Genomic DNA, 27406 nt, shown 5'->3' with positions numbered 1-27406 from the left:
ATGAAAGATTAAGTATTTTGTTTTAGGCACATTTATAATAATTTTTTGAGATAAAGCCCAGTTCGATAACTTGTTCAAGTCACAATTTATATCTTCCATCATTTGTGTTTCACTTGTCCTTTATAAGTTTTTAAGATATCATCGGCAAATAAATTACATTTTCCCTTTAGTGTTAAAGATTGTATGTCATTAATATAAATAAAAAATAATAGAATAGGACCTAGTACTGAGCCCTGTGGTACTCCTGTTTTTGTTTGTTGCTCAGAACTTTTAGTATCATTAATCATCACATATTGTGTTCGGTTCAATACATAATTTTGGAACCACTTGTTTGTTAAACCCCTAATTCCTGCTATTTTCACTTGTTCAGAAGTATTGTGTGGTCAACCAGGTCAAATGCTTTTTTAAGATCTATGAGTATCCCTGCTGCTAATTTATTTTCATCTAAGGTCTTTTGAACATCTATTACTGTATCAAATATGGCATTATCAGTTCCTCTATTTGGGAGAAACCCATATTGATTATTGGAAAAGTAATTAGTTTTACACAGAAAATTTACAAATCTAATTTTTACTATCATTTCTATGAGTTTTCCAATGGCATATAATATACTAATTGGCCTGTAATTGGATGGATCTGTATTATCTCCTGATTTAAAGATAGGTACAATTCTGGCACATTTGAGTAATTCTCCACTGAGAATTGAACGGTTAATAATTTTCACAATATATGGCACTAAACTTTCAACACAGGTTTTTACCATGACATTGGTTATTTTATCTTCTTTTAAATTATTTTTATCTTTTAGAGAAGTGATAATTTTGAGCACTTCACATTCATCAGTTGGAGACATGAAAATACTATTAGTTTGTGACTTTCAGCTTTTGTGCTGCCATGAACTTGCTCATCTTCAGGAAGACCTTTTGTTATATTTTCAGCTATGTTAACATTTTTTACTACTGTTTGATACAGTAATAGATGTTCAAAAGACCTCAGATGAAAATAAATTAGCAGCAGGGCTACTCATAGATTTAAAAAAGTATTCGACCTGGTTAACCACAAAATACTTCTGAACAAGTGAAAATAGCATGAATTTCTTTTGCATTCTTCAATTACAGGTAGACCTCGTTATACGCGATAGTTACGTTCCGCAGAATTGCCGCGCATAACGAATTCGTATAAATCGAGTCATTTTATATGTAAAATATACGGTTAGGTTTCCGTTTACTCGCATATTAAGCTTAAAATAGCAGAGATTTTTACTATTAAAAAAAAAAAAAAACCCATTATGTTTCTGAAATGCATTTTAATGCAAATGTTATATAAACTTAAAGTTTTAGCACTGAAACACACAATAATAAACTAAATTCTGCATACAAGCTCTTGGCTTTAGCTTGAATACCAGCTCCAGAGAGAGGCATGTGTTGGTTGCAGTTGGTTGTGACGCTCAATCCAATCCATTATTTCCATCGCTTCTGAGCGCGATTTGGTCACTCTTAGTCACACTTAAGTTAGAGCAGTTTTTCGAACTGGTTTCGCATTGTCCCGAATAGTTCTCACAGTGGATTCAGTAAGTCCCAAAGCATGTTGAATGTCAACAATAAGCTCACCTTTCTCATAGTGATCCAAAATGTTAAACTTTATTTCTAACGAATACGACTTTGGTACACGTTTCTTTCCTTTTACCCGGCGTTTTAAAATAGGAAAGCTGTCGAGTGCACCTTCACAGCTCTACTGGCCGAAATTGACGATTCACTTCTCGACAAATACGACAGAACATGCGCTTGCTCCGTGACGTAGTGTACTTTACAGAGTTCGACACGCATGTCTGCACCCGCCTTAAGGTATTAGAGCTTCAGTGTACAGTTAACAGGTGGCAGCACTGGACTTAAAACTAAAATCGCGTATAAGGAATACGCATATAACGGGGTTTACCTGTACTTCTGCAGAGGGTTTTTTGATACTACTGTTTGTGACCAAATTTTCGGAGATTGCAAGAATATCTACTTCTTTAATCTGACCTAAGATAATTTGGATATCATCAAATTTATTTTTCATGCTTTGTGCATTTATGTGTAGGCCTTTCAATTCACATGATCTACTTTCTAAAATTTTATCTTTAGGGTTTCATATTTAAATTCCTCTACTTTGTTTTTGGGATCCACGTTTGCTTATGTAAGGACAAAATTTGCTGATGATGATGATGCTTGTTGTTTAAAGGGGCCTAACATCGAAGGTCATCGGCCCGACAAAATTTGAAATTAAGAGAAGAAAACTTGGAATTGAATTGGGTACAACACAAGGAGAGATTACCTCATTGTTTCCAGATCAGCTGAAGTGAGCAGGTTCATACAGAACTTCAGGGTTTGCCACTAACCTCGAAGGACCGTCCTGGAACTTACGAATATACACTTTGCAGTCCCTGACCCATGTGTTAAATATTCTTCAAGTTGTTTGGAAAAGTTTGCCATAACCTCATTCATGTTAGGTTGTACAATGCAGTCTTCACGTCTGTACGACCATTGGAATTATTCTTCCTTACGGAAATTTTGGAGAGTTTCTTTGCTCATTTTCACACGTTACATGGAACCATACAGCCTGTTGAGTGCTTTTTATTTTCTTGCCACACGGGGAGCACACGAACACCATGATGTTATTTATCTTATTTAGTTGTAACTGTTTGAGTGCTAATTAGATTTGGTTTTAATGGTTTCCTGAGTTATTAATGTTACTGACCTCCAGTATATATCTGAAGAATTGTGGATATTACTCACATAAATTTGCTTTTTTTTTTTTTTTTGTCACTTTACTTAATATATCACACACCCTCTGTCGCCATTTTACACTTGGTTCTTAAACTTCTCTTCGCTAATCCTTGGCGTCTGAATGGGGGGAGAACATCTTTAAATTTTCCAAAAGCACTGTACATGGCCACTTGAAGAAATAAACTATGTTTAATTTTAAGAACATCGTTGGAATGTCTTTAAAAGTACCCCATCCTGAACTGGTGAAGATACTCGTGCTGCTGTGGGAGAACTGAAAAAGTTCTCCTTTTCATTACAAAATCTTCCTTCAATTTAAGGTTGACACAACGACAAGGCATAAAGAAACTGAACCTCGGAAATAGTTAGCAGTTCTGGAACATCTAAAATATACTGCTTCCAAACATTACAATAGTCCTTTGAGCTCCTTGTTTAATACTTGCTTGGCTCCTTTGCTGAATTGTATTCCTAAAGAAATGAAACAAGAAAAGCCGAACATTTTGTCTGTAAAGCTTGGTTCTCGAAACGTGTGCGATAGACATGATGTGGGCTTATGCCATGTCAGGGTGATTGCAGAACAGCAATCAATCACTTCAAAATACTAGATGCCTGAAACAATCAGTGGCAGAACCAAAACTCCCCGACACATCATTACTTAATTAAAAATCCTTGGGAGCCGCCCGCACCTCGACGACAGTGGTGTGTATAAGGACTGGCCAGGGAAAATGCGGAGCAATACTGAACAAGTCCTCTCCTCATTGCGACTGCGGTGAAGAGCAGCACATAGAGCTCGAATGTTCCTTCACAGCGTATAGAGGCTCACAACCTAACACAAGAAGCCGCTGAGTGGATTACGCATCTGGACATGTGAATGTTTTTATGAACTTGAAAGAGTGTGTATATTTATATGTATTTTTTAAATAGCTGACATTCCTCTTTTCATCATATGATAAATAAATAAATCATCATGAATTCCTTTGAGTGAGCTGGGTAGGGTGTTCCAATGAAATGTGCACAACATATTCTTTTTTTTTTTTTTTTTTGCTAGGGGCTTTACGTCGCACCGACACAGATAGGTCTTATGGCGACGATGGGATGGGAAAGGCCAAGGAGTTGGAAGGAAGCGGCCGTGGCCTTAATTAAGGTACAGCCCCAGCATTTGCCTGGTGTGAAAATGGGAAACCACGGAAAACCATTTTCAGGGCTGCCGATAGTGGGATTCGAACCTACTATCTCCCGGATGCAAGCTCACAGCAGCACGCCTCTACGCGCACGGCCAACTCGCCCGGTCAACATATTCTTGGGTAAGTCGTACATTGGCAAAGTAATCCAAAAGTTAAAACCGAAATTAAATCAAATTTTGTCAACTGAACTTATTGCAAATTTGTGCAGTATGAATGTTGTATCCATCGCCTCCTTCGGCCCACAACTATCGCTCGTTTTGGAAAATAATAAAATTGTACTTCACTTCCCATATTTGCACAAGTATTGGAACATCTGACAACACAACAAATACATTTACTTGATCTCCTTTTTCTCTGTCATTAACATTGGAGTAACTACAAGCTCAGAACAGAACAGGGAGTGCGAGTCTGCCTCATGTGTGCCTCTCCGCCCGGCCGCTCTCGCGGTGCTTATAGCAAAGTCCACTGCGGAGGCTACTTGGAGCCACACACAGTGCCAGTGAACTATGAGATTTATGCCTAATTAATAACGGTTCAGCTATAAGAAATAAATTGACATTTTCCATACAATATATCAAGTAAATAATATTACATCAGTCTTATGACTAGTTTCAGCCACATATTTGCCATCTTCAGCCAAACAAAAAGTTAAAATAGCCAAATTAAGCAAAGATATCTGTTTAATTTTTTAAATTTTAATTTTTTGTCACTTTATTTCTTATAATTGCACTTTTGTATGGAACAAAAATGAAATTTATATCTTATAATAATTAAACACATGCCCTTCTGTTCCTATTATTTTAGGACGTCACTGAAACGGTTCCAGTTCGACATGTATACAAGTAGCCAGATAGGTAACAAAGTAGTGAGTTACAACAAAACAGGCTCACATGTTCTGTGAGAAAGAAAAGATCAAATCACGAGTCAAGGCTGGCTGCCTGTATTTGACTTTTGGTACCCAAACAAGCAGCCACAACATGTGTTGGAAAGCTTAATCTGAACTGACTCAAAGGTCGTCGACCATTTGGGAGGTATTTCAACAGACAATGAGTACAGGAGGAGCTGCAATATAAAAATTTAGTTTTACATTTTTGATGGAAACATGGATTTTACATTGTCTAGAGTATTCAGAATATTGAAAGGAGAAGAGATGTTTTTATTTGTTTATGTAATTTCAAAGATTTTATTTAGACTGACAATTCATGTGTTTTTAATCCCTTATTTGGGTACTAAGTAACCTGCCCTGTCCTGGGTACATTTTCCCCCACTTTATGATATTTAAATATTTCCCGTTAAAATCTGTACGCAGTTAGTTTAGTGTAATATGATAGTGATTATTATACTTCAATAACATTACTTACGTTATTTATGTGGTTGTGCATCCAGGCGATTTCAGGTTTTGTAGATTGCTATCTGTGTGATATATAGGCGGAAACAAGGTCATCTGTGAACGTGCTGAAGTATTCTTCGACAATGTCTACATTACTAAAACTATAATTATTGTATTTACCCCTGTAAAAGCAATTCTTGGTCTTGGGGCACCATTTGCAATGAACTGAAGCGGTTGTCACATTCTGAACGTCTTCCTCATCGTTTGTTTCATCTGGAAACACTTCACTTTCACTGTCCTCTTCTTCAGTATACATGCACACATCATCACTTGCTAAAAAAGATACCTCATCTTCTAAAACTGTCAAAACACCAGTACAATCAAGCTCATCTACTTTACGTTTGGAAGCCATGCTCGTCAACGTAAACAGCTGCACGGGAGCATCGTGCAAGGCACCAAAACAAATTCATTTTAGGACGCTCCGATAGCAATACAATACGCAGTGCGATATTGTTGAAAAGAAATCAACTAATGCAGTAGACTCGATAGCGATGTCAAGTGCCGACACTCCCACGAGAAATAAGCAAAATGTTTACGATCGAATTATGCCGTCATACCCACCATAGAAGCCCAGCATGGAAACGTCATGGCCATTTAAGGGGTTAATTTATAACGTATTTGATTGTATATTGTTACTATTTAATTGAAACAAGTCCACAGAATGTTTGGTCGCTGATGAGGAGAATGAGTGTGGTGTACGATAGACATGATGTGGGAGGTGATTGCAGAAGTCTTCCTCGTGAACACTCTGAAGACGCAGAGCAAACGCAACGAGTTTCACCTTGACACGTCATAAGCCCACAACTACAGGCCGTGAAAGCATCAATGGTCATCGTCATCATCATTAATTCCCCTTATCCAGCTCCTTCCGGGTCGGGGTATTTATGTTACTTCTCCATCTTCCTCTTTCCTTCCACGATCTTGTCCCAGTCTAAATTTTGTCTTCTTATGCTGCTCTTCACTGATTCAATCCACCTTGCTCTAGGTCTTCCTCTTGCTTTCTTGCCCTTGCACTTTGCCCCCAGCATCTGTTTTGGAATTCTATTCTCCTCCATCCTCTTTTACATGTGTAAACCACCTTACTTTATTCTTTTGAACTCTCTCATTTAGCTTTCCTAACCCAACTTCTTCCTAACATCTTCATTTCTTACTCGGGGGAGCCTGCTAACCCCTAGAGGGCGCGTCCCCGGGTGGCGGATAGGGGGACCCTACAATTCAGTAAGGCTGGTTGAAATACCCAATACAACCTGCGGACCAACAGGCAGCCCAGTTCCACGGGCTTTAAAATACTGGGACACCCTCTCTCGAGGGGTTACAAATGTGGAGGGCCCAAACCCAGGGTATGGGTAAAGACCTCAATGGCATCAGTGACAGAAGAGGGAAACTTGTAGCGTCTGTACTCCAGAGGAGCGGCTACAGAAGGCATCTGTACTCCAGTGGAGCGGCCTAGAATAACACCTGGCAGTAAGTATAAAATGCCTTTGGAAGTGGTGACCCCATCATAATAATAGCCTATATATGGTACGGTACTAGGAAATCAACCTCGGAAAACGCTAGCGCGTCCCCTGCAAGCGACGTGCAGTTCTCTGTGTACTGAGGGAACTATGAGAAATGGGCGACCAGTAACCAACAGTATGATAGCAATAGTAAATCCTATGACCCTGACAGGAAAGGCGGAGGAAGTAGTAGAAAGCATTAATGGTAACAAGATTAAATGGTTTTTTACATCGTACTGACAAGACGGACACATTACTAAAATAAACCATAATGGTTAAAATAATTTTTAAATAGAGACAGTGTTTTATTGCTAACAATACTTTCATTTTATAAACCGAAGTTTGCACAATGACCAACAAATAGTGGTGATCACATAAATTATACATTAATTCTGTGCATGGAAAGGCTAAAATATTTGTATGCCAATAGGTTAAAGTGAAGAGCCTAGAGTAAATAACAAGGGATTACTAAAGAGACCTGATGCTTGGTTCCTGACGCATCTGATGAACCCTCTCCACTGTCACAGAAACATATCTCTTAAATCATCAGAAGATTCATCTCTCCTGAGAGAAATTTGCCAACAGCTCCTTTAACAATCGACAACAACTTTGGATCCGTAACAATCTTCTCTAGAAGAGCTGAGACGGAAAGCACTGCAGCTCCTTTGATAAGTGTGCTGATGATCTTCCAGATTAGCGACGTCAGCCGCTCCTTCCGGTTCCAGTCCATATTTCTTATTACGTCTGCCAAAGTGAGAATAATGTTCTGCCCCACGGTGCCCACAGCCGTGGCAGCCATCATTCCTCCCATGGCAAGTCCGCGGGGACCCAAGAGCAGTCCACCAACAGCAGCACCGGCTCCCACAAGAAGGCCACCTGCAAACAAGAAAAGGTGTTACAGGAGGAAGCAGTATGGAGTAAAGAAGTGTCCAATGTGCAGTGTGTGTGTGGAATTACTGGTTAGAGACAATGAATTTCATACCAGTTCCGTACCGACTTGACAATTCTTGAATATTAATTCTAAAACAATTATATTTGTGGGTCAACCTTTTCAATACACAAAAGACTAAAGTGCTAGACAGAGTGCTTCAACTAATACAAATGTCAGCAAGGAACTGGATGTCTTGGATATCACGAGCAAAAGGTGTTGAGAAATTCATCGTCACATTGGCCTCAACAAAGTGGCTCTGTAAGTCCACAATCCAACCTCGAACCCAGCCTCAGACACCTAATTTAGCACAAGACGAGTTTATTCCAAAGCACTCTGTCATTTCTTATTAAATTATAATTTTACCTTCCGCAGCCCAGCACTCGCCACATTCAGCTGCGCACGGAATGATTGTCGTTTGGTTACACGCTCGGGAAGGATTTTGTCAAGGGGCGCTCAGTGCTGCCAGCCTCTGTACTTAGGACCTAATGAGTGGTACTTCAATAGCTGGTGGTGGTGATTAATGTTACATTGGTCAGACCTTTGGTCTGGATTGGTTCTTGCCGTGGACAAGGCGATTGGTCTGGACAGTTAGAAGCCGATGGCGGGTGCTGCTCTTCATTAGGTTATAAAAGTAAATGTACTTCTGGGGCCGCCATGGTGGGTTCCTATACATCGCAATGAACACATCTCTCCTCTAAAAGGAATTCCAAGTAAGATTTGCATTATTTTCGCTTCCTTACAATGTTATAAAATCTGGGCTGCGGAAGGAAAAATTATACCCTTATTAAATCCGAAGCAAGACGATGCTCCAAGGCAGACACCGCACATTGTCTTTAAAAATTTTAATTAGCTTTTTCATTTTTCCATCATTTTATCTACTTAAATTGTTTAAAATCTTTTATAACTGCTTCATATGTCTTTGCAATGTCCATAGTTGAGTGAGAAACATGTCCATGTTGTTTATATCACTAAATTTACAACGCATTTGTAATATTTTAGTGTTTTGTTACAAGTCCACAAGAGAAGTTCCTCCAATCCAGCAGTCGGCCCACAAATATAAATTCTTAGAATGAATATACGCATAACAAGAACCTTAAAACTTTCAACCTTTTGGAGGCCAATTACATTTGCACTTGCATCCTCTCCAGATATGGCAAAGATGGAATAATATAACGCAGATATTGATTTTATATAATTAACAATTTGAAAGTAACGTATACAATATTTTATATTGTCAGTTGGTCAACAACACTTTCTCATCGTGCTACTGTCGGAAGCAGTCCTGGGTTCCACTCGAAAATGTTGTCTTCACTTTCTTGTCTGTGACCTCTCCAGCATTAGGGATGTGCAGCTTTGAGTGGAGAAAAAAGTCAGCATCGAGGTCACTACCGTCATGCAAACGCTTGTAAATACCGTGTCTATGCACGCTGCCACGTACGCTCGGTATTCAGCACGAAGGTTAGTTTGATCCTCAACAGCTCTGCATCAGCTGCCCTAGAAGAGGGATACTTGGGAAGCGAGCAGTGCTGTAGTTTCCCATTGTTTTCCTCACCGTTGCTAATACACCTGCCAAGCCCACTGAAATGCATGCAGCAACCAATCCTATGAGCAATATTTCCATAGCAGGAACTGTGTGCGTAAGAAACGGCATTACTAGCATCACTCATACGTCAGTCACTTTCATGTCGTCAAAGCGAAGGATGAGCCTGAGAAAGGTCGATGTAACCCACGTCAACAAGACACAGACTGGTGTTGGTGATTATTATTTTAAGAGGAAGTACAACTGGGCAACCTTCCTCTATTAACATTAATCAGAGAGAAAAAATAGAAGGGGTCCGACACTTCGAAAAATGAAGATATCGGCCAAAGGAAGACGAGGGCCACGAAGGGCGTGAAAATGAAAGACTCCCTAGGATTCACGATCATCAGGGTCAAGCAATGACAGGACTCAGCTAAGGGCCTCGTGGTCGCCAACCCTCACTCCCAAGTTGGGGCAACACCACCTATAGAGAAGGCCTAGCAATACAAATACGGTCCTCGTGTGACGTCATGCTGCTACGTCCTATCTGAACTGTAAACAGCTGGCAGCATGTTTTGAATGTTATTTTGTTGGATGTGTGAACAAGTGTAGTTTTTGACTAGTGTTGTGAATTTATGTTCTTTACTTGGTGGTAGGCTTACCTATCATAGTAAAAGGCATAATGCCTCATAAGTGCAGTGTGCCAAATTGTAAAGGCAACTATTTAAACGGACCAAAAGTGAGTGTGTTCTCTTTCCCTGCTAATGAAGAATTGAGGTTAAAATGGATAAGAGCTATTCATCGGGAGGATTTTATTCCTACGAAACACTCTAGGGTATGTAGAGTTTTTGTTTACTAAATTCTTTTGACACGGAAATCACATTAAGAAATTACGAACAGCATAGTTTACGAATATGTGCATTCACGTTTCAGTGTCATTGTATTTTAGGTATGCGAACTTCATATTAAAGATGATGAGATTGAAAGATCCATGAGCATGTTCGATGAAAAGAACGGGAGGTTACTGACTGCTCCTTTGTCAAACCCCAGATTGGTGAACGGTTAGTTCATCATTCCTAGATCTAACACAATGATGTTTTAGGCATATTCTTTGTTACTTAATAGAATGTCAGTTTCAGTACAACTGTGTAACAACTAATTTTAAACATTTTAGATGCAGTTCCATCACAGTTTCCAAACTGCCCTCAATATCTCTCTGGAACCACTACTGCCTCCCGTGAAGATCCAGAAAACAGGCGGCGCAGAGTGGAAAACCAGTGTTTAGAAAATGCTATTACTGACAGTTTTCGTACATATAGTGAACATGCTGAGGCAATAACATTTAAAGACTTTGAGGAATTAAAGCTGAAAGTGAATGGCATTACATTTAATACTGAATGGGACTTGCTCAAGAAGGAATCAGGTTTATATTTCATTTTAATGAAAGAGGAACCCAACCCTCATATTTCTTGTTGTGTTAAAATAACACAAGATTTACATGCTTCATTATTTGTCAATAATGTAGAAGTTAAACGCTGTAAAGGGGTGTCATTGCCCAAGCATGTTAAGAATCTTACTGAAATTGAAACATTAATACAGAATGCCCATTCTCTGTATGTATCTTCTACTATGTCTAGCAGCCAGGATATAGAAGAAACTTTGACTGTTCTTGATGGTTTCTTGCAACACTTAGAAAATGAGTTTCCTGAGAAGAAAAATATGTTGAATTTCTTAAAAGAACAGCTATTCTTGTTACCTAAGAAGAGGGTGAATAATTATTCCTGGGAGTTAATGGTATTTTCTTCATTAGCTCATTCAATTTCTCCCCATTGTTACAAATTTATTCGAGGATCTGGTAACTTATCACTTCCTGCTCCACGTACGTTGCAAATAATATGCTCAAAGCTTGTAACAAACCCTCTGCAGGAAAAGAATGACAATTATCTGCTCTATATGAAGAGTAAATTTCCATTACTCTCTCCAGAAGACAAATTAGTGCTATAGTCGATGGATGAGGTTCATATCAAACCCCAGTTAGATTTCAAACAGGGCAGGGAAGTATGTACTGCGATGAACAGTGATGAATGTGCCACAAGTACATATGTTTTCATGGTCCATAGTGTACTTTCACATTATAAAGATGTTGCTCATATTGTACCTGTCACTAATATTCATGGTGAGGAATTATTTAACACTATGAAAACAATAATCCTTCATTTGGAAGAAATAGGCCTTGAAATAGTAGCAGTTATTGCAGATAACAGTGCTCTGAACAGGAAAGCAGTGTCTCTTCTTAGTGATCCGCCTGAATTGAAGCATGTTTACAGCCATCCCATAGACAAGAACAGAAAGCTCTTCTTTATCATAGACACCGTCCACATTTTAAAACGTGTTCGAAATAACTGGTTAAATGTAAAGGATCAGCAACTCTATTTCCCAGACATAACTGACTATGAGAAGATACTTTAGTGTGTTGAAACATCTGCATTCATTAGAAAAGAAGAATCTTCTAAAATATGGGTTCTCCCTGACACTGAAAGCTTTGTATCCAACAAATTTGGAACGTCAAAATGTTTCTTTGACATCCACTAGCTATTGCCCTGAAGGAAATAGGACCTAAGAAGAACTTGGAATGCTGGGAAAGTACAGCAAATTTTATAGAAATAATCTCTATGTGGTGGGACATAATAAATGTCAAAACCCTATGGAAAGGTAAATGTCTCAGGAATCCTTTTCAGGAGCCTATAACCGCAGTCTCGTGTCATATTGAGTATTTGGAGAAATTAGTGCAATGGTTAGATAATTGGAGGTCGAGTACTTCTTATGGAAGACTCAGTAAAGAGACACATACTGCATTGACTCTCTCTTCAAAGGGTTTATTAGAAATGGCAAATTACTTTCTTATTGATAAAGGCCACAGCTTTTTCTTGCCTGGAAAAGTGCAGACGGATAACTTGGAAGCTCGGTTTGATAAATATCGACTGCTTGCAGGTAGTCAGTACAATATATCTCTTAAATTGCGACTTCAGTCTGTTATGGAATTGGATGCTGCTACAATGAGTGTGACGTTGGTGTATTTGTGGAATGTACAGCAGATGAAAATGATGTGGATGGGATTGAAGAAGTGGATATTGTTCCTATGGTATAATGAAAAGATACAGCTGCGATTACTGTGAAGTTTTTATCTGCAGTGAAACAGGTGATAGTGCTGCTGCCCATTCAAGCTTAATAAATGCAAATGACAGGGGAGGATTGTGTCATCCGCACAGTGATGTGGTACTGTGCACATCATACTGTTTCATAATTATGAATAAACTATTAGAGAAGGATTTCAAAACACAGTCACTTGAATGTGTTGTTACAAGTAACTATGAAATGTTTGCCCTCTGACATTTTTATGGGCCACAAGTGCCCCAGTCATACAACAGATCTCATTCAACGGAACATTCTTCATACAGCTAGCAACATATTGATTAATAATTTTGTAAAGGACTTCAATGATGATGCTAAATCTAAAACTCTCGCCCAGCATAAAAGAAGAAAACTAATGCAGTGAATTATAGTGTTTAGTGCTGATTATGACAACCATTTTGTAAATAGATCACAGACTGTTTTTAGTGTAAAAACTATGACTAAACTTATAAAAGCAGACAACTAGTTTGTAAATTAAATTATCTGATATGTTTCTGTAAATGCTGTACGCAACTGTCAGTGATTGGTATTGTCTAAGCCATGTAGGCCCCTACTGGACTTCATTCATTGATAAGGTAATTATAGTGTGATTGAGTGTGCATGCCAGTTTTTAGTTGGTGTGTTTTAAGTTGTTCATGTTTTAGTGTTAAGCTTGTGTGTCATGTACTGTATTTTGTTATTAAGGCAAATATGAGGAGTCATTTATTGTGAATGCCATTCTTATAGTTGGTGTGTTTTAAGATGCTGCTGTAATTGTTTAGAAATTGTTTTGTAAAATATCTTAGCCTATGAATTCATCAGTAACTGTGGGTTAATAATTATTTCACTTCTGTCTTGAACAGAGTATGAATATTTTGGAAACTACCAAACGAAGTATAGGGATTGCCGGATACCTATTTGCGTAAAATTTCGTTATTTAAATATTGGTTGTTTTTGCCGAATAATCTTTACGTTAGAAATGATCAGTAATACATCTTACATGGTTTGGTACGGTAACTGCTCGGTAAAAATAAAGATTGAACTGTACAGTAGATTCGAACTGAAATAATCCGGTCGAAGTGTTTAAGTTGCGAATGGCATGACGTACGCCCATGGCCCGTTCTCGGCCTTAGCGCTGTGACGTCACGAATCGTATTGCGAGGCCTTCTCTATAGGTGGTGTTGGTTGGGGGCCCTTGGTCGCCTGTTACGACAGACAGGGGATACCGTGGCTGTTTTTCTACCGCCCCCATCCACAGGGGATGGTACACTGAGATCACATCTTACAATCATGTTCCTTTCTGTGTCCTCCCCCATATACCGTAGCTGATTATCTTATAAAATAATTCTGCACCAGCGACACATTTTCCAGGTCTGTACACTCTAGAAACATCAAGTTGCCATATCTTCAAAGATTAGCCTTTCAGGTTTCTCATCTCCGTTTTAATTACAGTGTTGATGCGGTGAAAGTACATGGATCTTAATATCATTGGGGTAATAACATTAACAAGATTGTTAGCCTAAAGAAATTTGGCGGCTGTAGTAATGATGTGAGGGCCTCCGTGGCTCAGACGGCAGCGCGTCGGCCTTTCACCACTGGATACCGTGGTTCAAATCCCGGTCACTCCATATGATTTTTGTGCTGGACAAAGCGGAGGCGGGACAGGGTTTTCTCCAGGTACTCTGGTTTTCCCTGTCATCTTTCATTCCAGCAACACTCTCCATTCTCATTTCATAGCATTTATAAGTCATTAATATATCACTTTGGGAGTGGCGACCCCATCGTACTAATAGCCTATATATGCTTCATTCATTACATCCCTGACCTGGTCAATGACTGGAAAACAGGTTGTAGGTTTTCATTTTCAGTAATGATGTGAAGAAGAGATCCCATTTACAGTATGGTTCCAGTGGGACCCTCACCAGGACTACCTGATACGAAAGAAAAAAAATCCAAAGTAAGCAGCACAATATGTTCTGGGTGATTTCTGACAAAAGAATTGTGTTATGAAAATGTTGCAAACCTCAACAAACCCCTATCTTACGCGTACCGTTGCAGTTCAAGTGAGCACAGGTCCGTATCCACACCACAGTCCCATAGTTCTGGAGCTGCCACTGGTTAAAATAAAAGACATGGTACCATGGGCGCGTATGCCCGGGGGCAAGGTGGGGACGCCCCCCCCCCCAGCTCTAAGGGAAAGGGAAAAAACCTAATAGTCAGATTTTCTTTTAAGAAAATTATTTAAAAATAGGTTTTACGTAGATGTGGTAGGGGATACCGTGTGTGGTATTCTACCGTGGAATACAAGTCTCCATTCATCTTCCAAAATATTAAAAATACTACACACCCCAGGTTTAGCCCCCCCCCCCCCTCCCCCACAAACTATCCTATGGGCGCCCATGCATGGTACAACATAGAACGGAAACGTAAGCTGTTCTCTTTGTTTGTAACTTACCTATCAAGGTGTTCACGTCCAGTACACGAATCTGCTTCAGTTCACCGAGTTTCGACACCAGCAGTGCAGTCTTCTCAGTGGTACTGGTACTTGGTGTGCTATATAGCGACATCTTGTAACTTTAAAAAAATCCGTTTACAAGAACCAAAATTCTACCACGCACCGGTACGTATCACACTCCCAACCGCACCCTACGGGACGCTTCTGCTAACTGTCCCAAATGGAAGCAAGTGAAGTGAAGGACACTAATATCAAAGTACAAGCTACAAATTGACTGTGACCAACTTTTACAAAGTTTGACAAGTCGACGAATTTCTGGAGACATTTTATGTGACTAGATTTCACAGATTAAAATTTTCTTGTATTAATAGGGAGATTATTATTCTTTTAACGAAAAATAAAACGTTAATATCTAGTGAAAAAGAACTTTTAAGCTATAAAATTGAACCTTTCTCATGTATCAACGTTGGCGACACTGGAAAACCGTTTTTGTATACAGGAACTAATTACTCTGCATAACTCAGGATTCCCCTCCGTGGTGCACGTGATCCTGGAATGAGCTATTTAGTACTCTCTAACAAACCTTCAAATGTAGCTGCTGGACACCGTTGTGATGTAAACGTGATTAATATTAACACAAAATTGATTTCAATAGGCAAAAGATCCCTCATTTCGAAGAGTATACAGTCTGAATAAAATTCAAAAGAAACGCTGACTCGGTCGTAGGCTATTCCTGGAATGTAATCGGATGGAAACTCAGACACAACGTTGCCAAGTTGCCAAGAATGCACGTTTGTTCTCACTTTGTTTTCGCGTTCAAGTGTGTCTAGTCTTGTTGACGATGTAGTGAATTATACTACCATCTTAAATCAATATAACCCAGAAACACAAACTAATTCGAATGACACGTTTCCTACGAGCTGGTAAGATCTCGTCAAATCACGAACCGCCGAATAAAATCTAAAAGCACTAGGTACTGAAATAAAGGATGAAGTTCGTTCTCTACGAAAGGCTAAATATATCCTTGTTTATCTGAAATCCCGTTTCTCCAGAACGATATTTTTTACGAAGGACAAAAATGGTGATAAAATTTAACATTCCCAGAAGAATTAGAAAATATTTTTTAAAAACACGTTAACGCACGTAGAAAACTACATTGGAGTGCAGTTAATTATACATGAAACCGGTGTCGGTATAAAGAAAATTAGGCCTAATTGTCAGGTCATTTGGAGATAGAGGATTTATAACTAACTTCATGTCTGAAGTCATGTCGAAGTAATGCATTTACGAGGTTATGTGTTAGCGCATCAAAATACCAAAACGTTGCGAACAGTATCCAAGTCACAAATTTACGACATTTTATGTTAACACATTGAAAGCTCCCGTACCTATATCCAAAGAATTTACGAAGTGTTGTATTACCGGTAACAGAAATATGCGCATTACAATAACGTGTTTCTGTTTTTCGCCATTAGCGATTAGCACGATATTTATTTCATCCTGAGGTTTCAAGATCAACTATACAAGCGTCTCGGTATAACGCCATAATGCGACCTGGCCAATCACAAGGCGTTCTCGCAGTCTGACCCTGACCATCGCCCTCTATATCACGGCGGCCGCTCGTCATTTTATTCCTATAATACTCCCTCCTTGGAGAATGTGAAGACTACTTTGTCTTTGTTTACATTAATCAGCTCATCAGTTGTTGCTATCTTCGAGTCCACCTACTTACACCAAGTTCGTCCGATAACCTGAAATATACATACATACATACATACATATCTTTATTACCCACCCTAGAATACACCATCGGCTTTACAGGTAATAAAGACAGACCGAGCGAAACCCAAAAACAAAAGAACAAACAAACAAACACTAGGCACTACATCTCTCCTAAAACTACTTAGCTAAATTATTTACCTCTAAATCTACTCAGTGTCCTCCCACACGCACGCGGATAGCCGGCAAACGTGCAGAAAGCACCGCACTACAAATTACCCTATTTCCCTATTCCCCTATTCCTACCAACCACCTAGAAAAAAATATATATAGTAGACCGGTCTCTGCGTCAGCCCTGGTATGGAATACATGCCCACCAACCCGTTGATCGCAGGGACCAGCCTCGCCACGTGAGAACTGATCTTATTTCTCACCTACACCTGCTGACAATGTATTCCTTACCTACCATGTGTGCCAAGCCAGCTTGGCGGAAACCCGACCCATCACATGGCTTGTCACACACTTCCGCTATATACGTCACACCTTCTCTATTCATTGTCAGCTCACTACCTTCCCTCTTCTTTTTCTTTTCTTGCCGTGCAGACATGCTAAGCCTAGCTTCTTTGGGTTGGGTCAAGCCCCCAACCCCTCCCTCTTCCCTTGATACGCCACCTTCTCCTCTCTCGCACTATTCCTGCCCACTACATCTCACCTTCTTGCACTTAAGACTTAAACATCAACAATTTTTTTTTTTCACTTACACACAAACAGACAGTTTCCATTCCAAGTCCATCAGTTCACTCAGTCTTCACAATCTACAACACCACACTTGCCTCAAACTGTTAAACTTAATTTTTATACTTCCAACATTTTCTCCTTAACTACAGTCCCCCTTAATCTATCTAAATTACTATTACACACACCATCTTTATCCTCCCTCCTCACACAAATACCTTTTTTTACACCTCATATACACACAAACAAATAGTACTCCATTCCAAGTTCATTAGTTCGCTCAGCCATCTCACTACTTTTTTTTTTCATTTTTTTTTTTACCTAAGCTTCATAACTACCATCCACGGTAAACTTAAACTATAGAACAGCTTCTTAAATTTACACTACCCTCAAGCCAACTCAACCTCCCCTATTCTCAACTCTTACCTAATTTTCTCAGTCTTTCCCTTGTTACCAACTCTTCTCTTATACACCTCTGCTCTCATATTCCAGAAGTCATTAATCTATCACCTCCTCCCCTCCTACTACTTCCCTATCTACTTCCCAACACCCTGCCCCAGGCGGATCACCTTTTCCACAGGGCAAGGTGCTCACCCCCTTTCCCCTAACACTACAGCCCCCTTTTCTGATATCATCCCCTTCCCGCATCTGCTCAGGGCGGATATCCATTCCTCTGAGCAGAATGCCCTCCCCCTTCCTCCCTCGGCAAGAACCACATTATCTGCACATCCCCTGTTACTCCCTCAATTTCTTTATAAATATAGCTCTGGCCACATTTAAGAATTTCGCTATATTCGTTCCTTTCTCCCACTCTCTACATAACCAAGATGTCATCTTATAACTTTCCCCTATCAAATCCAGCTCCTTCTTACTCAGTAGTTTAATCTTTATCTCCTCCAAAGCTCGGCATTGATTAAAAATATGCAGATCCTCCCACATCCCTCCACATAACACACATCTATCACTATTCTCACTGCCTACCCATCCCCTATAACCTGAAATAGAATAATTAAATTCATGCAAGTAATATTTAAAACTCATAACAAAATAATACCATTTTTACGTTAAAGATACTATGAAATTATTTCAGGTTAAGCTACTTAGAAATCCGAGTCAGTGTTTTTTTTTAAATAAATAGACCACGTTTACTCTTACAAAACCTACCGGTAAGCGTTTTGTACAAGGTGTTGTGTTTTTCAAGCTTTGTTAGCGGAAAGAGAGTATTAGAATGTTATTTTTATTTACTATAGGCTAATATGAATGAATTATGAAGTAATCTATCAAGTCGATCATCACTGATCTACATTTAGGGCCGACCATACATAGCAATGATTTCAGGTTAACTTATCGTACTTGGAAATCTGAGTCCACGTTTACAATTACATAACCTATAGTTTTATACAAAGTATTGGACTTTTCAAGCTTTCTTAACAGAAAGAATGAAGAGAGGGATGATATTTTACATATAATTGATGAATTATCCAGGTTTCTATAACGTCAGGCATCTGTGTTCTGTATGTACGCCTGTCGCCCAGGGGGCAGATTTGTTTCACAAAGAGAAATTTATCGAACAATATTTGCCCCACTTTGTCCCCTTGAATTTTGATCGTTCCTATTTTTAAGAGCTCCCCTCAAACTTATTTGCCTTCTAATATCATTCCATGCCACCTCTCGGAACATACCGCGTAGTCAAGCAGCTTGTCTCCGTACTCCCAGCCCAAAGTTTGCAACTTTTTCGTAACACTACTCTTTTGTCGGAAATCACCCAGAACAAGTCGAACTGCTTTCCTTTGGAACTTTATAGTTGAGACGGGCAACCGATTCCCAGCCAGCCCCTTCCTTGCCCCGGAAGTGGGCTTTAAAATGGAAGTTTTCATTCCCCAACACAAATCATCACAGCTACGTTGCCAATACACCTCTTATTGCAATAGACGTCAGTCTTTTTGCACCTGCTTCGTTTGCTGTTCGAAATTGTGTTAATATTTACTTCATTAATTAATATTTGTGAAGTGTAGGCCTGTTGCTTCATGCAATAACGTGGAGGCCTTGGGGCGGCAGCTGATTCGGTTTCCTTCCATGAACAAGTTTAAGGAGTACAATAAAATTCTGTGTCAAAACCTACACCCATCAGCCCGCAGCCTCACGCAGACACGAAATGTTGCGACTTCCTCCATATCACCGTAATTTAAACCCCATAGAAATGATCTGGGCTCGACTGAAATCGTATGTTAGGAAAAATAACGTTACCCCAACTTTGAGTGCTAGTGTGTGTCAACTTCTGCGTGAAGGAGCTGGAACAATCGGCCCTTGGTACTCAATGACTCCCTAATTAACACAAATATAATTAAATTACGAGTGAAGTGTGGAACTATTCTAGAGCATAAATCACGGTCTGTCACGACTAATGTTTATAGCTCGCAATGTCACACGTTGCCAGCGTATGGAACAAGGAGCGTATGCTGGACATTTTGAACACCAATCGTAAACGATTGAACGTACGACATATTTTATAGGGACTTTTTCTCTTGTTTTGCTGGCCCCGCGGTTTAGGGACAGCGTGCCTGCGTCTTACCAGGAGGCTCCCAGTTCGATTCAAGGACAGAATCTGAGGGCTGGTTCGGGTCCTCTCAGCCTACGTGATTACAGTTGAGGAGGTATATGACGATCAGATAGCGTCCTCGGTCTAGGAAGCCAAGAGGATTCGTCGTGCTGACCACATGACACCTCGTAATCTGCAGGCCTTCGGGCTGAGCGACGATCGCTTGGTAGCCTGCTGTTTATTTTTCTGTTGTTTTGGGGTGAACTGTACCCCCCCTTTCCCCTGTGGGTGGGGCGGTAGAATAACACTAACGGTATCCCCTGCATGTTGTAAGAGGCGATTAAATGGGGCTCTTGGCTCAGGAGCACGGGGTTCTTACCTGAGTTCTGGCATTGCTTCCATTTACTTGTGCCAGGCTCCTCACTTTCATCTATCCTATCCGAACTTCCTTGGCGAAGCCTTGTTCTTTTCCAACCCCGACGGTATTATAGGGAGTCTTTCATTTTCACGTCTCTCGTCGCCCTTGTCTTCCTTTGGCCGATACCTTCATTTTTCGAACAGTCGGATCCCTTCCATTTTTCCTCTCTGGTAAGTGCTCAGTTCTACCTCCTCTTAAAACATTCAACCACCATTAGTGTTAGAGGACGATTGCTCAGTTGTACTTCCTCTTAAAACAATAATCACCACCGTTATCCCCCTCCCCACACGTTTGGGAACATACTGCATATTAAAATAATTCATTCTACATTAAAGTTATGGTTGTACCTGCTGCAGCTAAATTCATTGATACGTTTTATACATTTTACTTAAAGGAGTCCAATTACTTATGTTTTCTGCAGACAGGTCCGTATAATACTGGTTAACCAGCTCAGGAAGGTTTCACCTACACATTGGTGATAAAATGGAATATCATAATTTTGGAAATTTTCTTTCTGAACCTCGGGAGGTAAACTTAGTAGAGGGGGTTTGATTCTACAAAGTGCTTTTCCGTGGTTTCCCATTTCTTCTCCAGGCGCCCGGCTCCTTGGCTAAATGGTTAGCGTGCTGGCCTTTGCTCACGGGGGCTCCGGGTTCGATACCCGGCAGGGTCAGGAATTTTAACCACTAGTTTCTAGGGTCCCTACATAACGTCCCTCTGCATCTGTAGTCTCATCAATTGGTAAGTAATTTTTTCCCCTTCACACATTCACGTATTCAATTTACTGTGTAGATTTTTCGCAATGTTCATTTGTTTGGAATAGTATGACCAGTGTGGCGTTCAAGGAAAACACTTAATATAGGATTGCTCAGTTTTCGCAGCAGAATATTTGCACTAACAAACACCTCACATAATCTATATCTATATATATAAAAGAACATGTCCTGACTGACTGACTGACTGACTGATTCATCATCTCCGAATCAAAACTACTGGACATAAAGAAATGAAATTTTGAGGATAAATTTATATTACAATGTAGGTGCTAGCTAAGGAAGGATTTTTGGATATTCCATCGCTAAGGGGGTGAAAGGATGGTATCTATATCTCAAAACTTTAAAAGTTTACAGACGTAAAAGTTGGTATTTGGAATCTCTTTTAAAAATAAACTGTACCGGGAGGTACATCTCAACGCCGCACATTCAAAACTAGCGCCTAAATTAACTCCTCTATTGGTAAAATAGTGAAACTCAAAATACACCAACTTTGAACTTTAATCAGAAGATGTCACCACTAAAATATGGAGTAATTGTGTTATTGTGCAGTTTCCTAAACTGAGTGAATTTCTCCTCGTTTTGTTTTGACATTCCGCAAGAAGTTTGGACGTTTTTCTACAGATGACACCACTAAAAAACTATGATCATGCACGTTGGTGCAAGGTGTAAGATCTTATTAATTAAAGAAGTTTTGTATTTCTAGGTTTTTAAAACTCATTGATATTCATTTATTTGTGGGTTGGCAATATTTCCCTTTTCTTTCCGCCAGTTTTGAATCTAACCAATCAATAATTTCTGTAATTAATTCTCAATCTATCACAGGCTGCTTCTTCGATTATGAGTGTTACTTTTGTGTTTAACCAATAAAATCAAGAGGGCGTGAGAGATTCATCTAGAAAGATTTCGAACCTTCCCTGAGAGTTTATAAACTGTGGCTTTTCACGTTTCTTGGCCAATTGATCGTCATCTTACTGAGCGTGTGTGTGAAAGCAGGAGGCGGGCGGCCTCTTTCGTCGGTCAGCAGAACATCTACAAGGTAATGGTCACATAACTTATTCTTTCTTGCTACATCTGCAGTTTAACCCGAGGGAAATGTCCGACTCTTTAGTATGTAACCACTTCTCAAAAATGTAACTTTCTGCCGCCTAATGTAGAAACTTCATAAAATCTTTAACTGTAAACCGGGGATAGAGAGTGATTTACCCTCTCGAGCTCCCCTTCATCTTGGTTTTAGGTGACTACATTTATAACTGTTTTTCATTCTGTAATGTGGTAAATTATTTTCTATACGAGTCACCTCAGTAGTTTGGGAATAGCCGCTGTTTCATCGGCCTAGAGCCCCTTAGGTTTTTTTAGTGTTCATGTCTAGGAGTGCTAGTATACGCCTCCATTCATTTTGTGTTCGGGCCATTAATTTAATCTGTTATTCTTATCCTCGAAGGCCCAATAGGTTGGGTACAAGATACCCCTGTTTCAAATTGTAAGTTGTGCCTTGAAAGGCCAGAGATTGTGAGTTGATGTTACCTTGAGTAGACCTGAAATACTGAGAGCCAGTTTGCTCTTTTTCAAAGTTTTTGTAAGATTAAAGAGTGCCTCTGGAAGGCTAGATATTGTAATTTTGGGAGCAAGTGCTGTTGATTTGGGGGATTTCTACCTTTGACTTAATGGTTCCCAAATTTTAACTTAAATTGTGTAAACTGAATCCGGTATCTCCGGAATTGTAAAACTGGTGGCCTAAGGCCCAAAGTATTAAGTTTCTGAATCTTGGATTTTTCCCAATCTTGTTTAATGATTGCTACTTGTACCTGTAATATTGTCATGAAAAATTGTTAAGTTTGAGGTTCTGAAAATATAACCTTCAGTTTAAGTTTTAAATTCAATTCATGACATTGTAGTTAGACCCATTCACCCCGGCACCTTCTTTCACCTCTGCGTTCCACGGAAAAACCCGGAAGAAGTGGTAGCAGAGCGTGGTTGAATGGGTCTCAATTAAGCCCTTTTTGGCGGCTAATCATAGTGTCCGTTTCGAACTCTAAGAATTTTCTCAGTCGCTGGAATTTTTTTCTTCTAAATTCTTCTTTCATCCGGCTACTTGCGCAAGGTGGAATTAATTTATGAATTACTAATTAGAAATGTTCAATATGGAGGCACGGTTGCTTCAGATATCACCAAACTTAAAGAACCATTAGAATTACCAATTTGTATCCCAACTTTGGGGGAGAAAGAAATTGATGTGGCTCTATCCACTCTCACCGACAATACCACCGAGCTAGCATCTGTAGTTAGTTTTTGAAGTGAATGAACCATCTCCTAATCAACTGAAGAGAGTACAAGCTAGACTGATCCATTTTTATAATAGGGTTAGGGACCTATTGTCTCTCAAGTTAAAAGAAGACCATGCCGAGGAGGCTAGTAACCTTGTTGAACACCTTTCTGAAATGTCGAATAAAGTTATTCAATTGTTGATTGGGGCAGCTACTCCCAAAACCGACTAAGCCCCCGCGATAAACATTGTAAGTGAGGAGGATTCTTCCAAGGGTGAAGAAGGTAGGAAATCTGTGGCAACTCAACAAACTTCTGCCCCATTAGGAAATGAGCCTGATCGTCGTACATCCATTCCACCTTTTTAAATAATGCTGTGTCTGAAGCTTCTCCACCCCCTAGGCCATTACCTATTATGTCACCCGGGTTTAGTAGTTTGCCTTATCCATTGGCTATGTTGCTTAGGAGAATTTCTAAGTTTTCTGTAAATTCTACAAACGAGGTCGTTTCATTTTTAAGGTTTTTAGTTGAATTTCAAGATCACGCACTAGTATTTTCCCTTTCTCACTCTCAAATTCTTCAAATTATTTACACTTACTCCATAGGTGTCCTCTCGGGGAAAATTGTCAAAGCAATAGCTGAACAATCTTCCATACAAGACTTCCACGCCCATCTGTTAGCTAACTTAATTCCGGCTCGAGCCATGTCTACCTTAATTCAAAAGTACTATTACAGAGTACAGCGACTGGATGAAAATCTCGCAGACTTCATCCAGGACATTAAGTTCTACACCAGGGTATTCGCTCTTCATTTCCCTGAAGATCAAATCGTGCAGACCATTGTTGAAGGCATTTCTCCGCCCTATAAGTCATATCTGTGTTTCGCGTCGCGTCCTCAAACTTTTGCAGAAGTATAGTGTATGGCGGTCTCGGCCGAAGGAATTGGGTATACCGACACCTTATGAGTCGCTAAGGAGCACCCTCCATCGTCTAATAGTTTTCGGCCTTCACCTCGCCGAACTTTCACCACCCGCAAATGCTATGCTTGTGGGTCTAAGGATCATCGACGGAACAAGTGCCCCGTGATAAAATCGAGTGGAACAAAGAATGGAGCAGGGTCATCACAAGGACGTTTCAAGTGTGACTCCTTTAATCACCGCGCCAAGAATTGTCCTAATGCCAATAGCACCCCCTCCTGCTCAACTTCCACGAAATCTAATAATCGTAAGTGACTAGTACCAATGGCTGAGTCGGCACGACCATCTTCCCAAGGCTCAGTCCCTGGTAAACCCAGCGAAAGCTCTGGTAAAAATAAAGGGTCTTCGAATACATCATTTGAATGCACTAAAGAATGCCTCAGGATTGCGGTGGAGACCCCCGCACCTTTTCTTAAAACTGAGTTGAATAATGAACCTGTCACGGCTCTATTAGACTCTGGCGGTGTTTGTTCTCTAATTTCGGCTGAGTGGTATTCCAAATTAAAGACTGTTTGTAAGTTTTCTGATTATTTTGCGTCTTCAGTCCAATGCGTTTCGGCTAATTCCTCTCCATTAGAAATTTTAGGCTTTATCTGTGCCAAAATTCTTATTTCTAAATTCACTTGGAAAGTAAAATTGTTTGTGGCCAAACAATTGTCTTGCCCCATAATATTGGGAGCTGATTTCATGTCTTCCACTGGTCTAGTGCCCGACATTCAGAGCAAGTCGTGCACCTTCAAATTTGCTAACAATTGTAAAATTTCCTTGCTATAATGTAATTCTATGTCATGTTCATCTGTTTCGCCGACCCAGGATGAGATGTTGTCAGACCTTAGACATCTACCTTAGGAGCAGTCTGAGAGTATTCGTAAATTGTGTCCGTCGTTTCCAGATGTATTTTCCGATACTCTTGGTGTTACTGATTTTATTGAATACAAGATTGAGGTTACGGATTTGATCCCAGTTAGGTTTCCACCTTATAGACTGTCTCCACCTGAAATGAAGGCTCTAACACAGATCATCGACCAAATGCTAAAAGATGGTATTATTCGATCCTCTAAGTCGGCGCATTCATCGCCCATTTTCCTGGTGCCGAAACCCCAAGTTGGCTTCAGGCCTGTGATTGACTACAGGGCGTTAAATCGGAAGGTGGTGTTACAATCTGAGCCTCTTCCCGATCTTCACTCTTGTTTTTCATGGTTTCGGAAAGCTAAGTTCTTTACCATCCTTGATCTCAATCAGGCGTACAATCAGATCCCTCTAGCTGAAGAATCGAAACATCTAACAGCCTTTGCCACGGATTGAAACTTGTATGAGTACAACCGCGTGCCTTTCGGGCTCCCCACGGGGCTCGCTGTTTTCACTAGACTGCTAGATAGGGTCTTCTCCGACATCAAATTTGAATGCTTGTATCACTATCTTGATGATGTCGTCGTATTCTCTGAGACCTTTGAAGAACACCTAGATCATCTGAAGGAAGTACTCAGTCGCCTTCGTAAGGCTGGGTTGACTGTGAAGTTATCTAAGTTAGCCTTCGCTAAGCCTTCCATGTCATTCCTAGTGCATATTGTGTCGCCCGATGGTGTTTCTATCGATCATTCCAGAACACAGGCCATCCGGGATTTCAAACTTCCTAAGGACATCAAAGGTATTGCCAGGTTCATCGGCATGGTTAATTTCTTCAGAAAATTTATTCCAAACTTCGCTAACAGAGCGGCGCCCTTGAACTTACTTCGTAGGAAAGGAATAAAATTTGAGTGGGGGCCGTCTCAACAAGCCGCTTTTGAAGACCTGAAATTAGCTCTTTGCAACGCCCCTGTTCTTGCTATGCCTGATTTCTCGAAGAAATTCATCGTTCAAACCGACGCCTCGTCATCGGCGGTGGCTGCTGTGCTTCTTCAGGAAACTGAACTCGGAAGGCGACCCATCGCCTATGCGTATAGGACATTATCGGCTCAAGAGGCCAAATATGCCATTTATGAACTTGAGGTGTTGGCTGTTTTATTTACACTAGAGAAGTTCCGACTCTATCTGGAACAAGTTAAGTTCGACCTAGAAACTGATAACCAAGCCTTAAGTTGGGTCTTAGCTAGGCCGCGTCGTACTGGTCGTGTAGGCCGCTCGGCCATCAGGATTTCTGCCTTCCAGTTTGATGTTAGGCATATCAGAGGATCCAAAAATGTTGTTGCGGATGGACTAAGCCGCATGTTAGCTCATGATGTGGAGACCACCGAACAGAATGATAGTTCTTCTCTTCCCAAGCCCATACATTCGTGTATTAATGACATCCTAACTGATGCCCCCATGTTGTTTAGGGACGTTGAAAAATATCCACGTGAAGATACTGTGCTGGCCCAGATTATTGAAACCCTTTCTTCTGGGGAATATGTCGTCCCTTACGTGTTGAGGTACGGGGTTTTATGTTGCCCGTCGAGGCATGATCAAAAGATGAAAGTTGTGGTTCCAGCTGTTCTTGTGCCTATGATCTTCAAGTATTATCATGAGACCCCATTGGGGGGGGCATTTAGGCATCTTCAAAACTCGGGAAAAAATTCGAGAAATGTGCATTTGGAAAGGTATGAACGGCGAAATTCGTGAATTAGTAAAAGGTTGTAAATCTTGTTTGCTTAGTAAACCCACCTTGTCCGCTAAGCTAGGTTTATTATCATCTCACCAAGCGTCGCGTCCTATGGAACGCCTCTATATAGACTACGTCGGACCCTTCCCCCAATTGAAGGGGAACGCCAACAAATTCATTCTAGTGTGTGTAGATGGTTTCACTAGGTTTTCCTGGTTATTTCCGACTAAGCTGGCTACCGTTCAGTCCACCATTTCTTGTTTAAATACCATATTTGCTTCTTTTCGTCCTTGTCAATATATAGTTTCTGATAATGTTAAAGCCTTTACATCCAACCTCTTCCGTAAATTCTGTTTTGATCTGTCTATATCACATGTAACTACTTCGGCGTATTATCCTCAACCAACTCTGGCTGAGCGGGTCAATCGTAATCTTAGATCTGCTCTAATTGCGTTTCATCATGAAGATCATTCCAGGTTCATGAGTCTCACGAGT

The 27406-nt window shown here is 40.2% G+C and overlaps 1 protein-coding gene across 1 annotated transcript; it reads right to left on the bottom strand.

Annotated features, from left to right (window-relative positions):
• Window positions 1-7113: 7113 nt before the first annotated feature.
• On the bottom strand, window positions 7114-15638 carry LOC136884849 (protein Nazo). Its single transcript, XM_067157136.2, has 2 exons — window positions 14909-15638; window positions 7114-7708 (listed from the first exon to the last, which is right to left on the bottom strand). The coding sequence occupies exons 1-2, from the start codon at window positions 15018-15020 to the stop codon at window positions 7371-7373; spliced, it is 450 nt and encodes a 149-aa protein (XP_067013237.2). The 5' UTR covers window positions 15021-15638; the 3' UTR covers window positions 7114-7370.
• Between the last annotated feature and the right edge of the window lie 11768 nt (window positions 15639-27406).

This window comes from Anabrus simplex, chromosome 13, assembly GCF_040414725.1.
Source record: "Anabrus simplex isolate iqAnaSimp1 chromosome 13, ASM4041472v1, whole genome shotgun sequence".
NCBI classification, from domain to species: Eukaryota; Metazoa; Arthropoda; class Insecta; order Orthoptera; family Tettigoniidae; genus Anabrus; species Anabrus simplex.
The sequence above is the reverse complement of the archived record's forward strand: the minus strand, read 5'-3'. Positions and strand labels throughout refer to the sequence as shown.

What these genes read in the sequence shown, in the direction of transcription:
- LOC136884849 (XM_067157136.2), bottom strand. Translation starts at nt 15,020, where the DNA reads ATGTCGCTATATAGCACACCAAGTACCAGTACCACTGAGAAGACTGCA. An exon ending in GGACGTGAACACCTTGATAG is followed by an intron (nt 7,709 to 14,908) that starts GTAAGTTACAAA and finishes TCTTGTTTGCAG; the next exon opens with GTGGCCTTCTTGTGGGAGCC.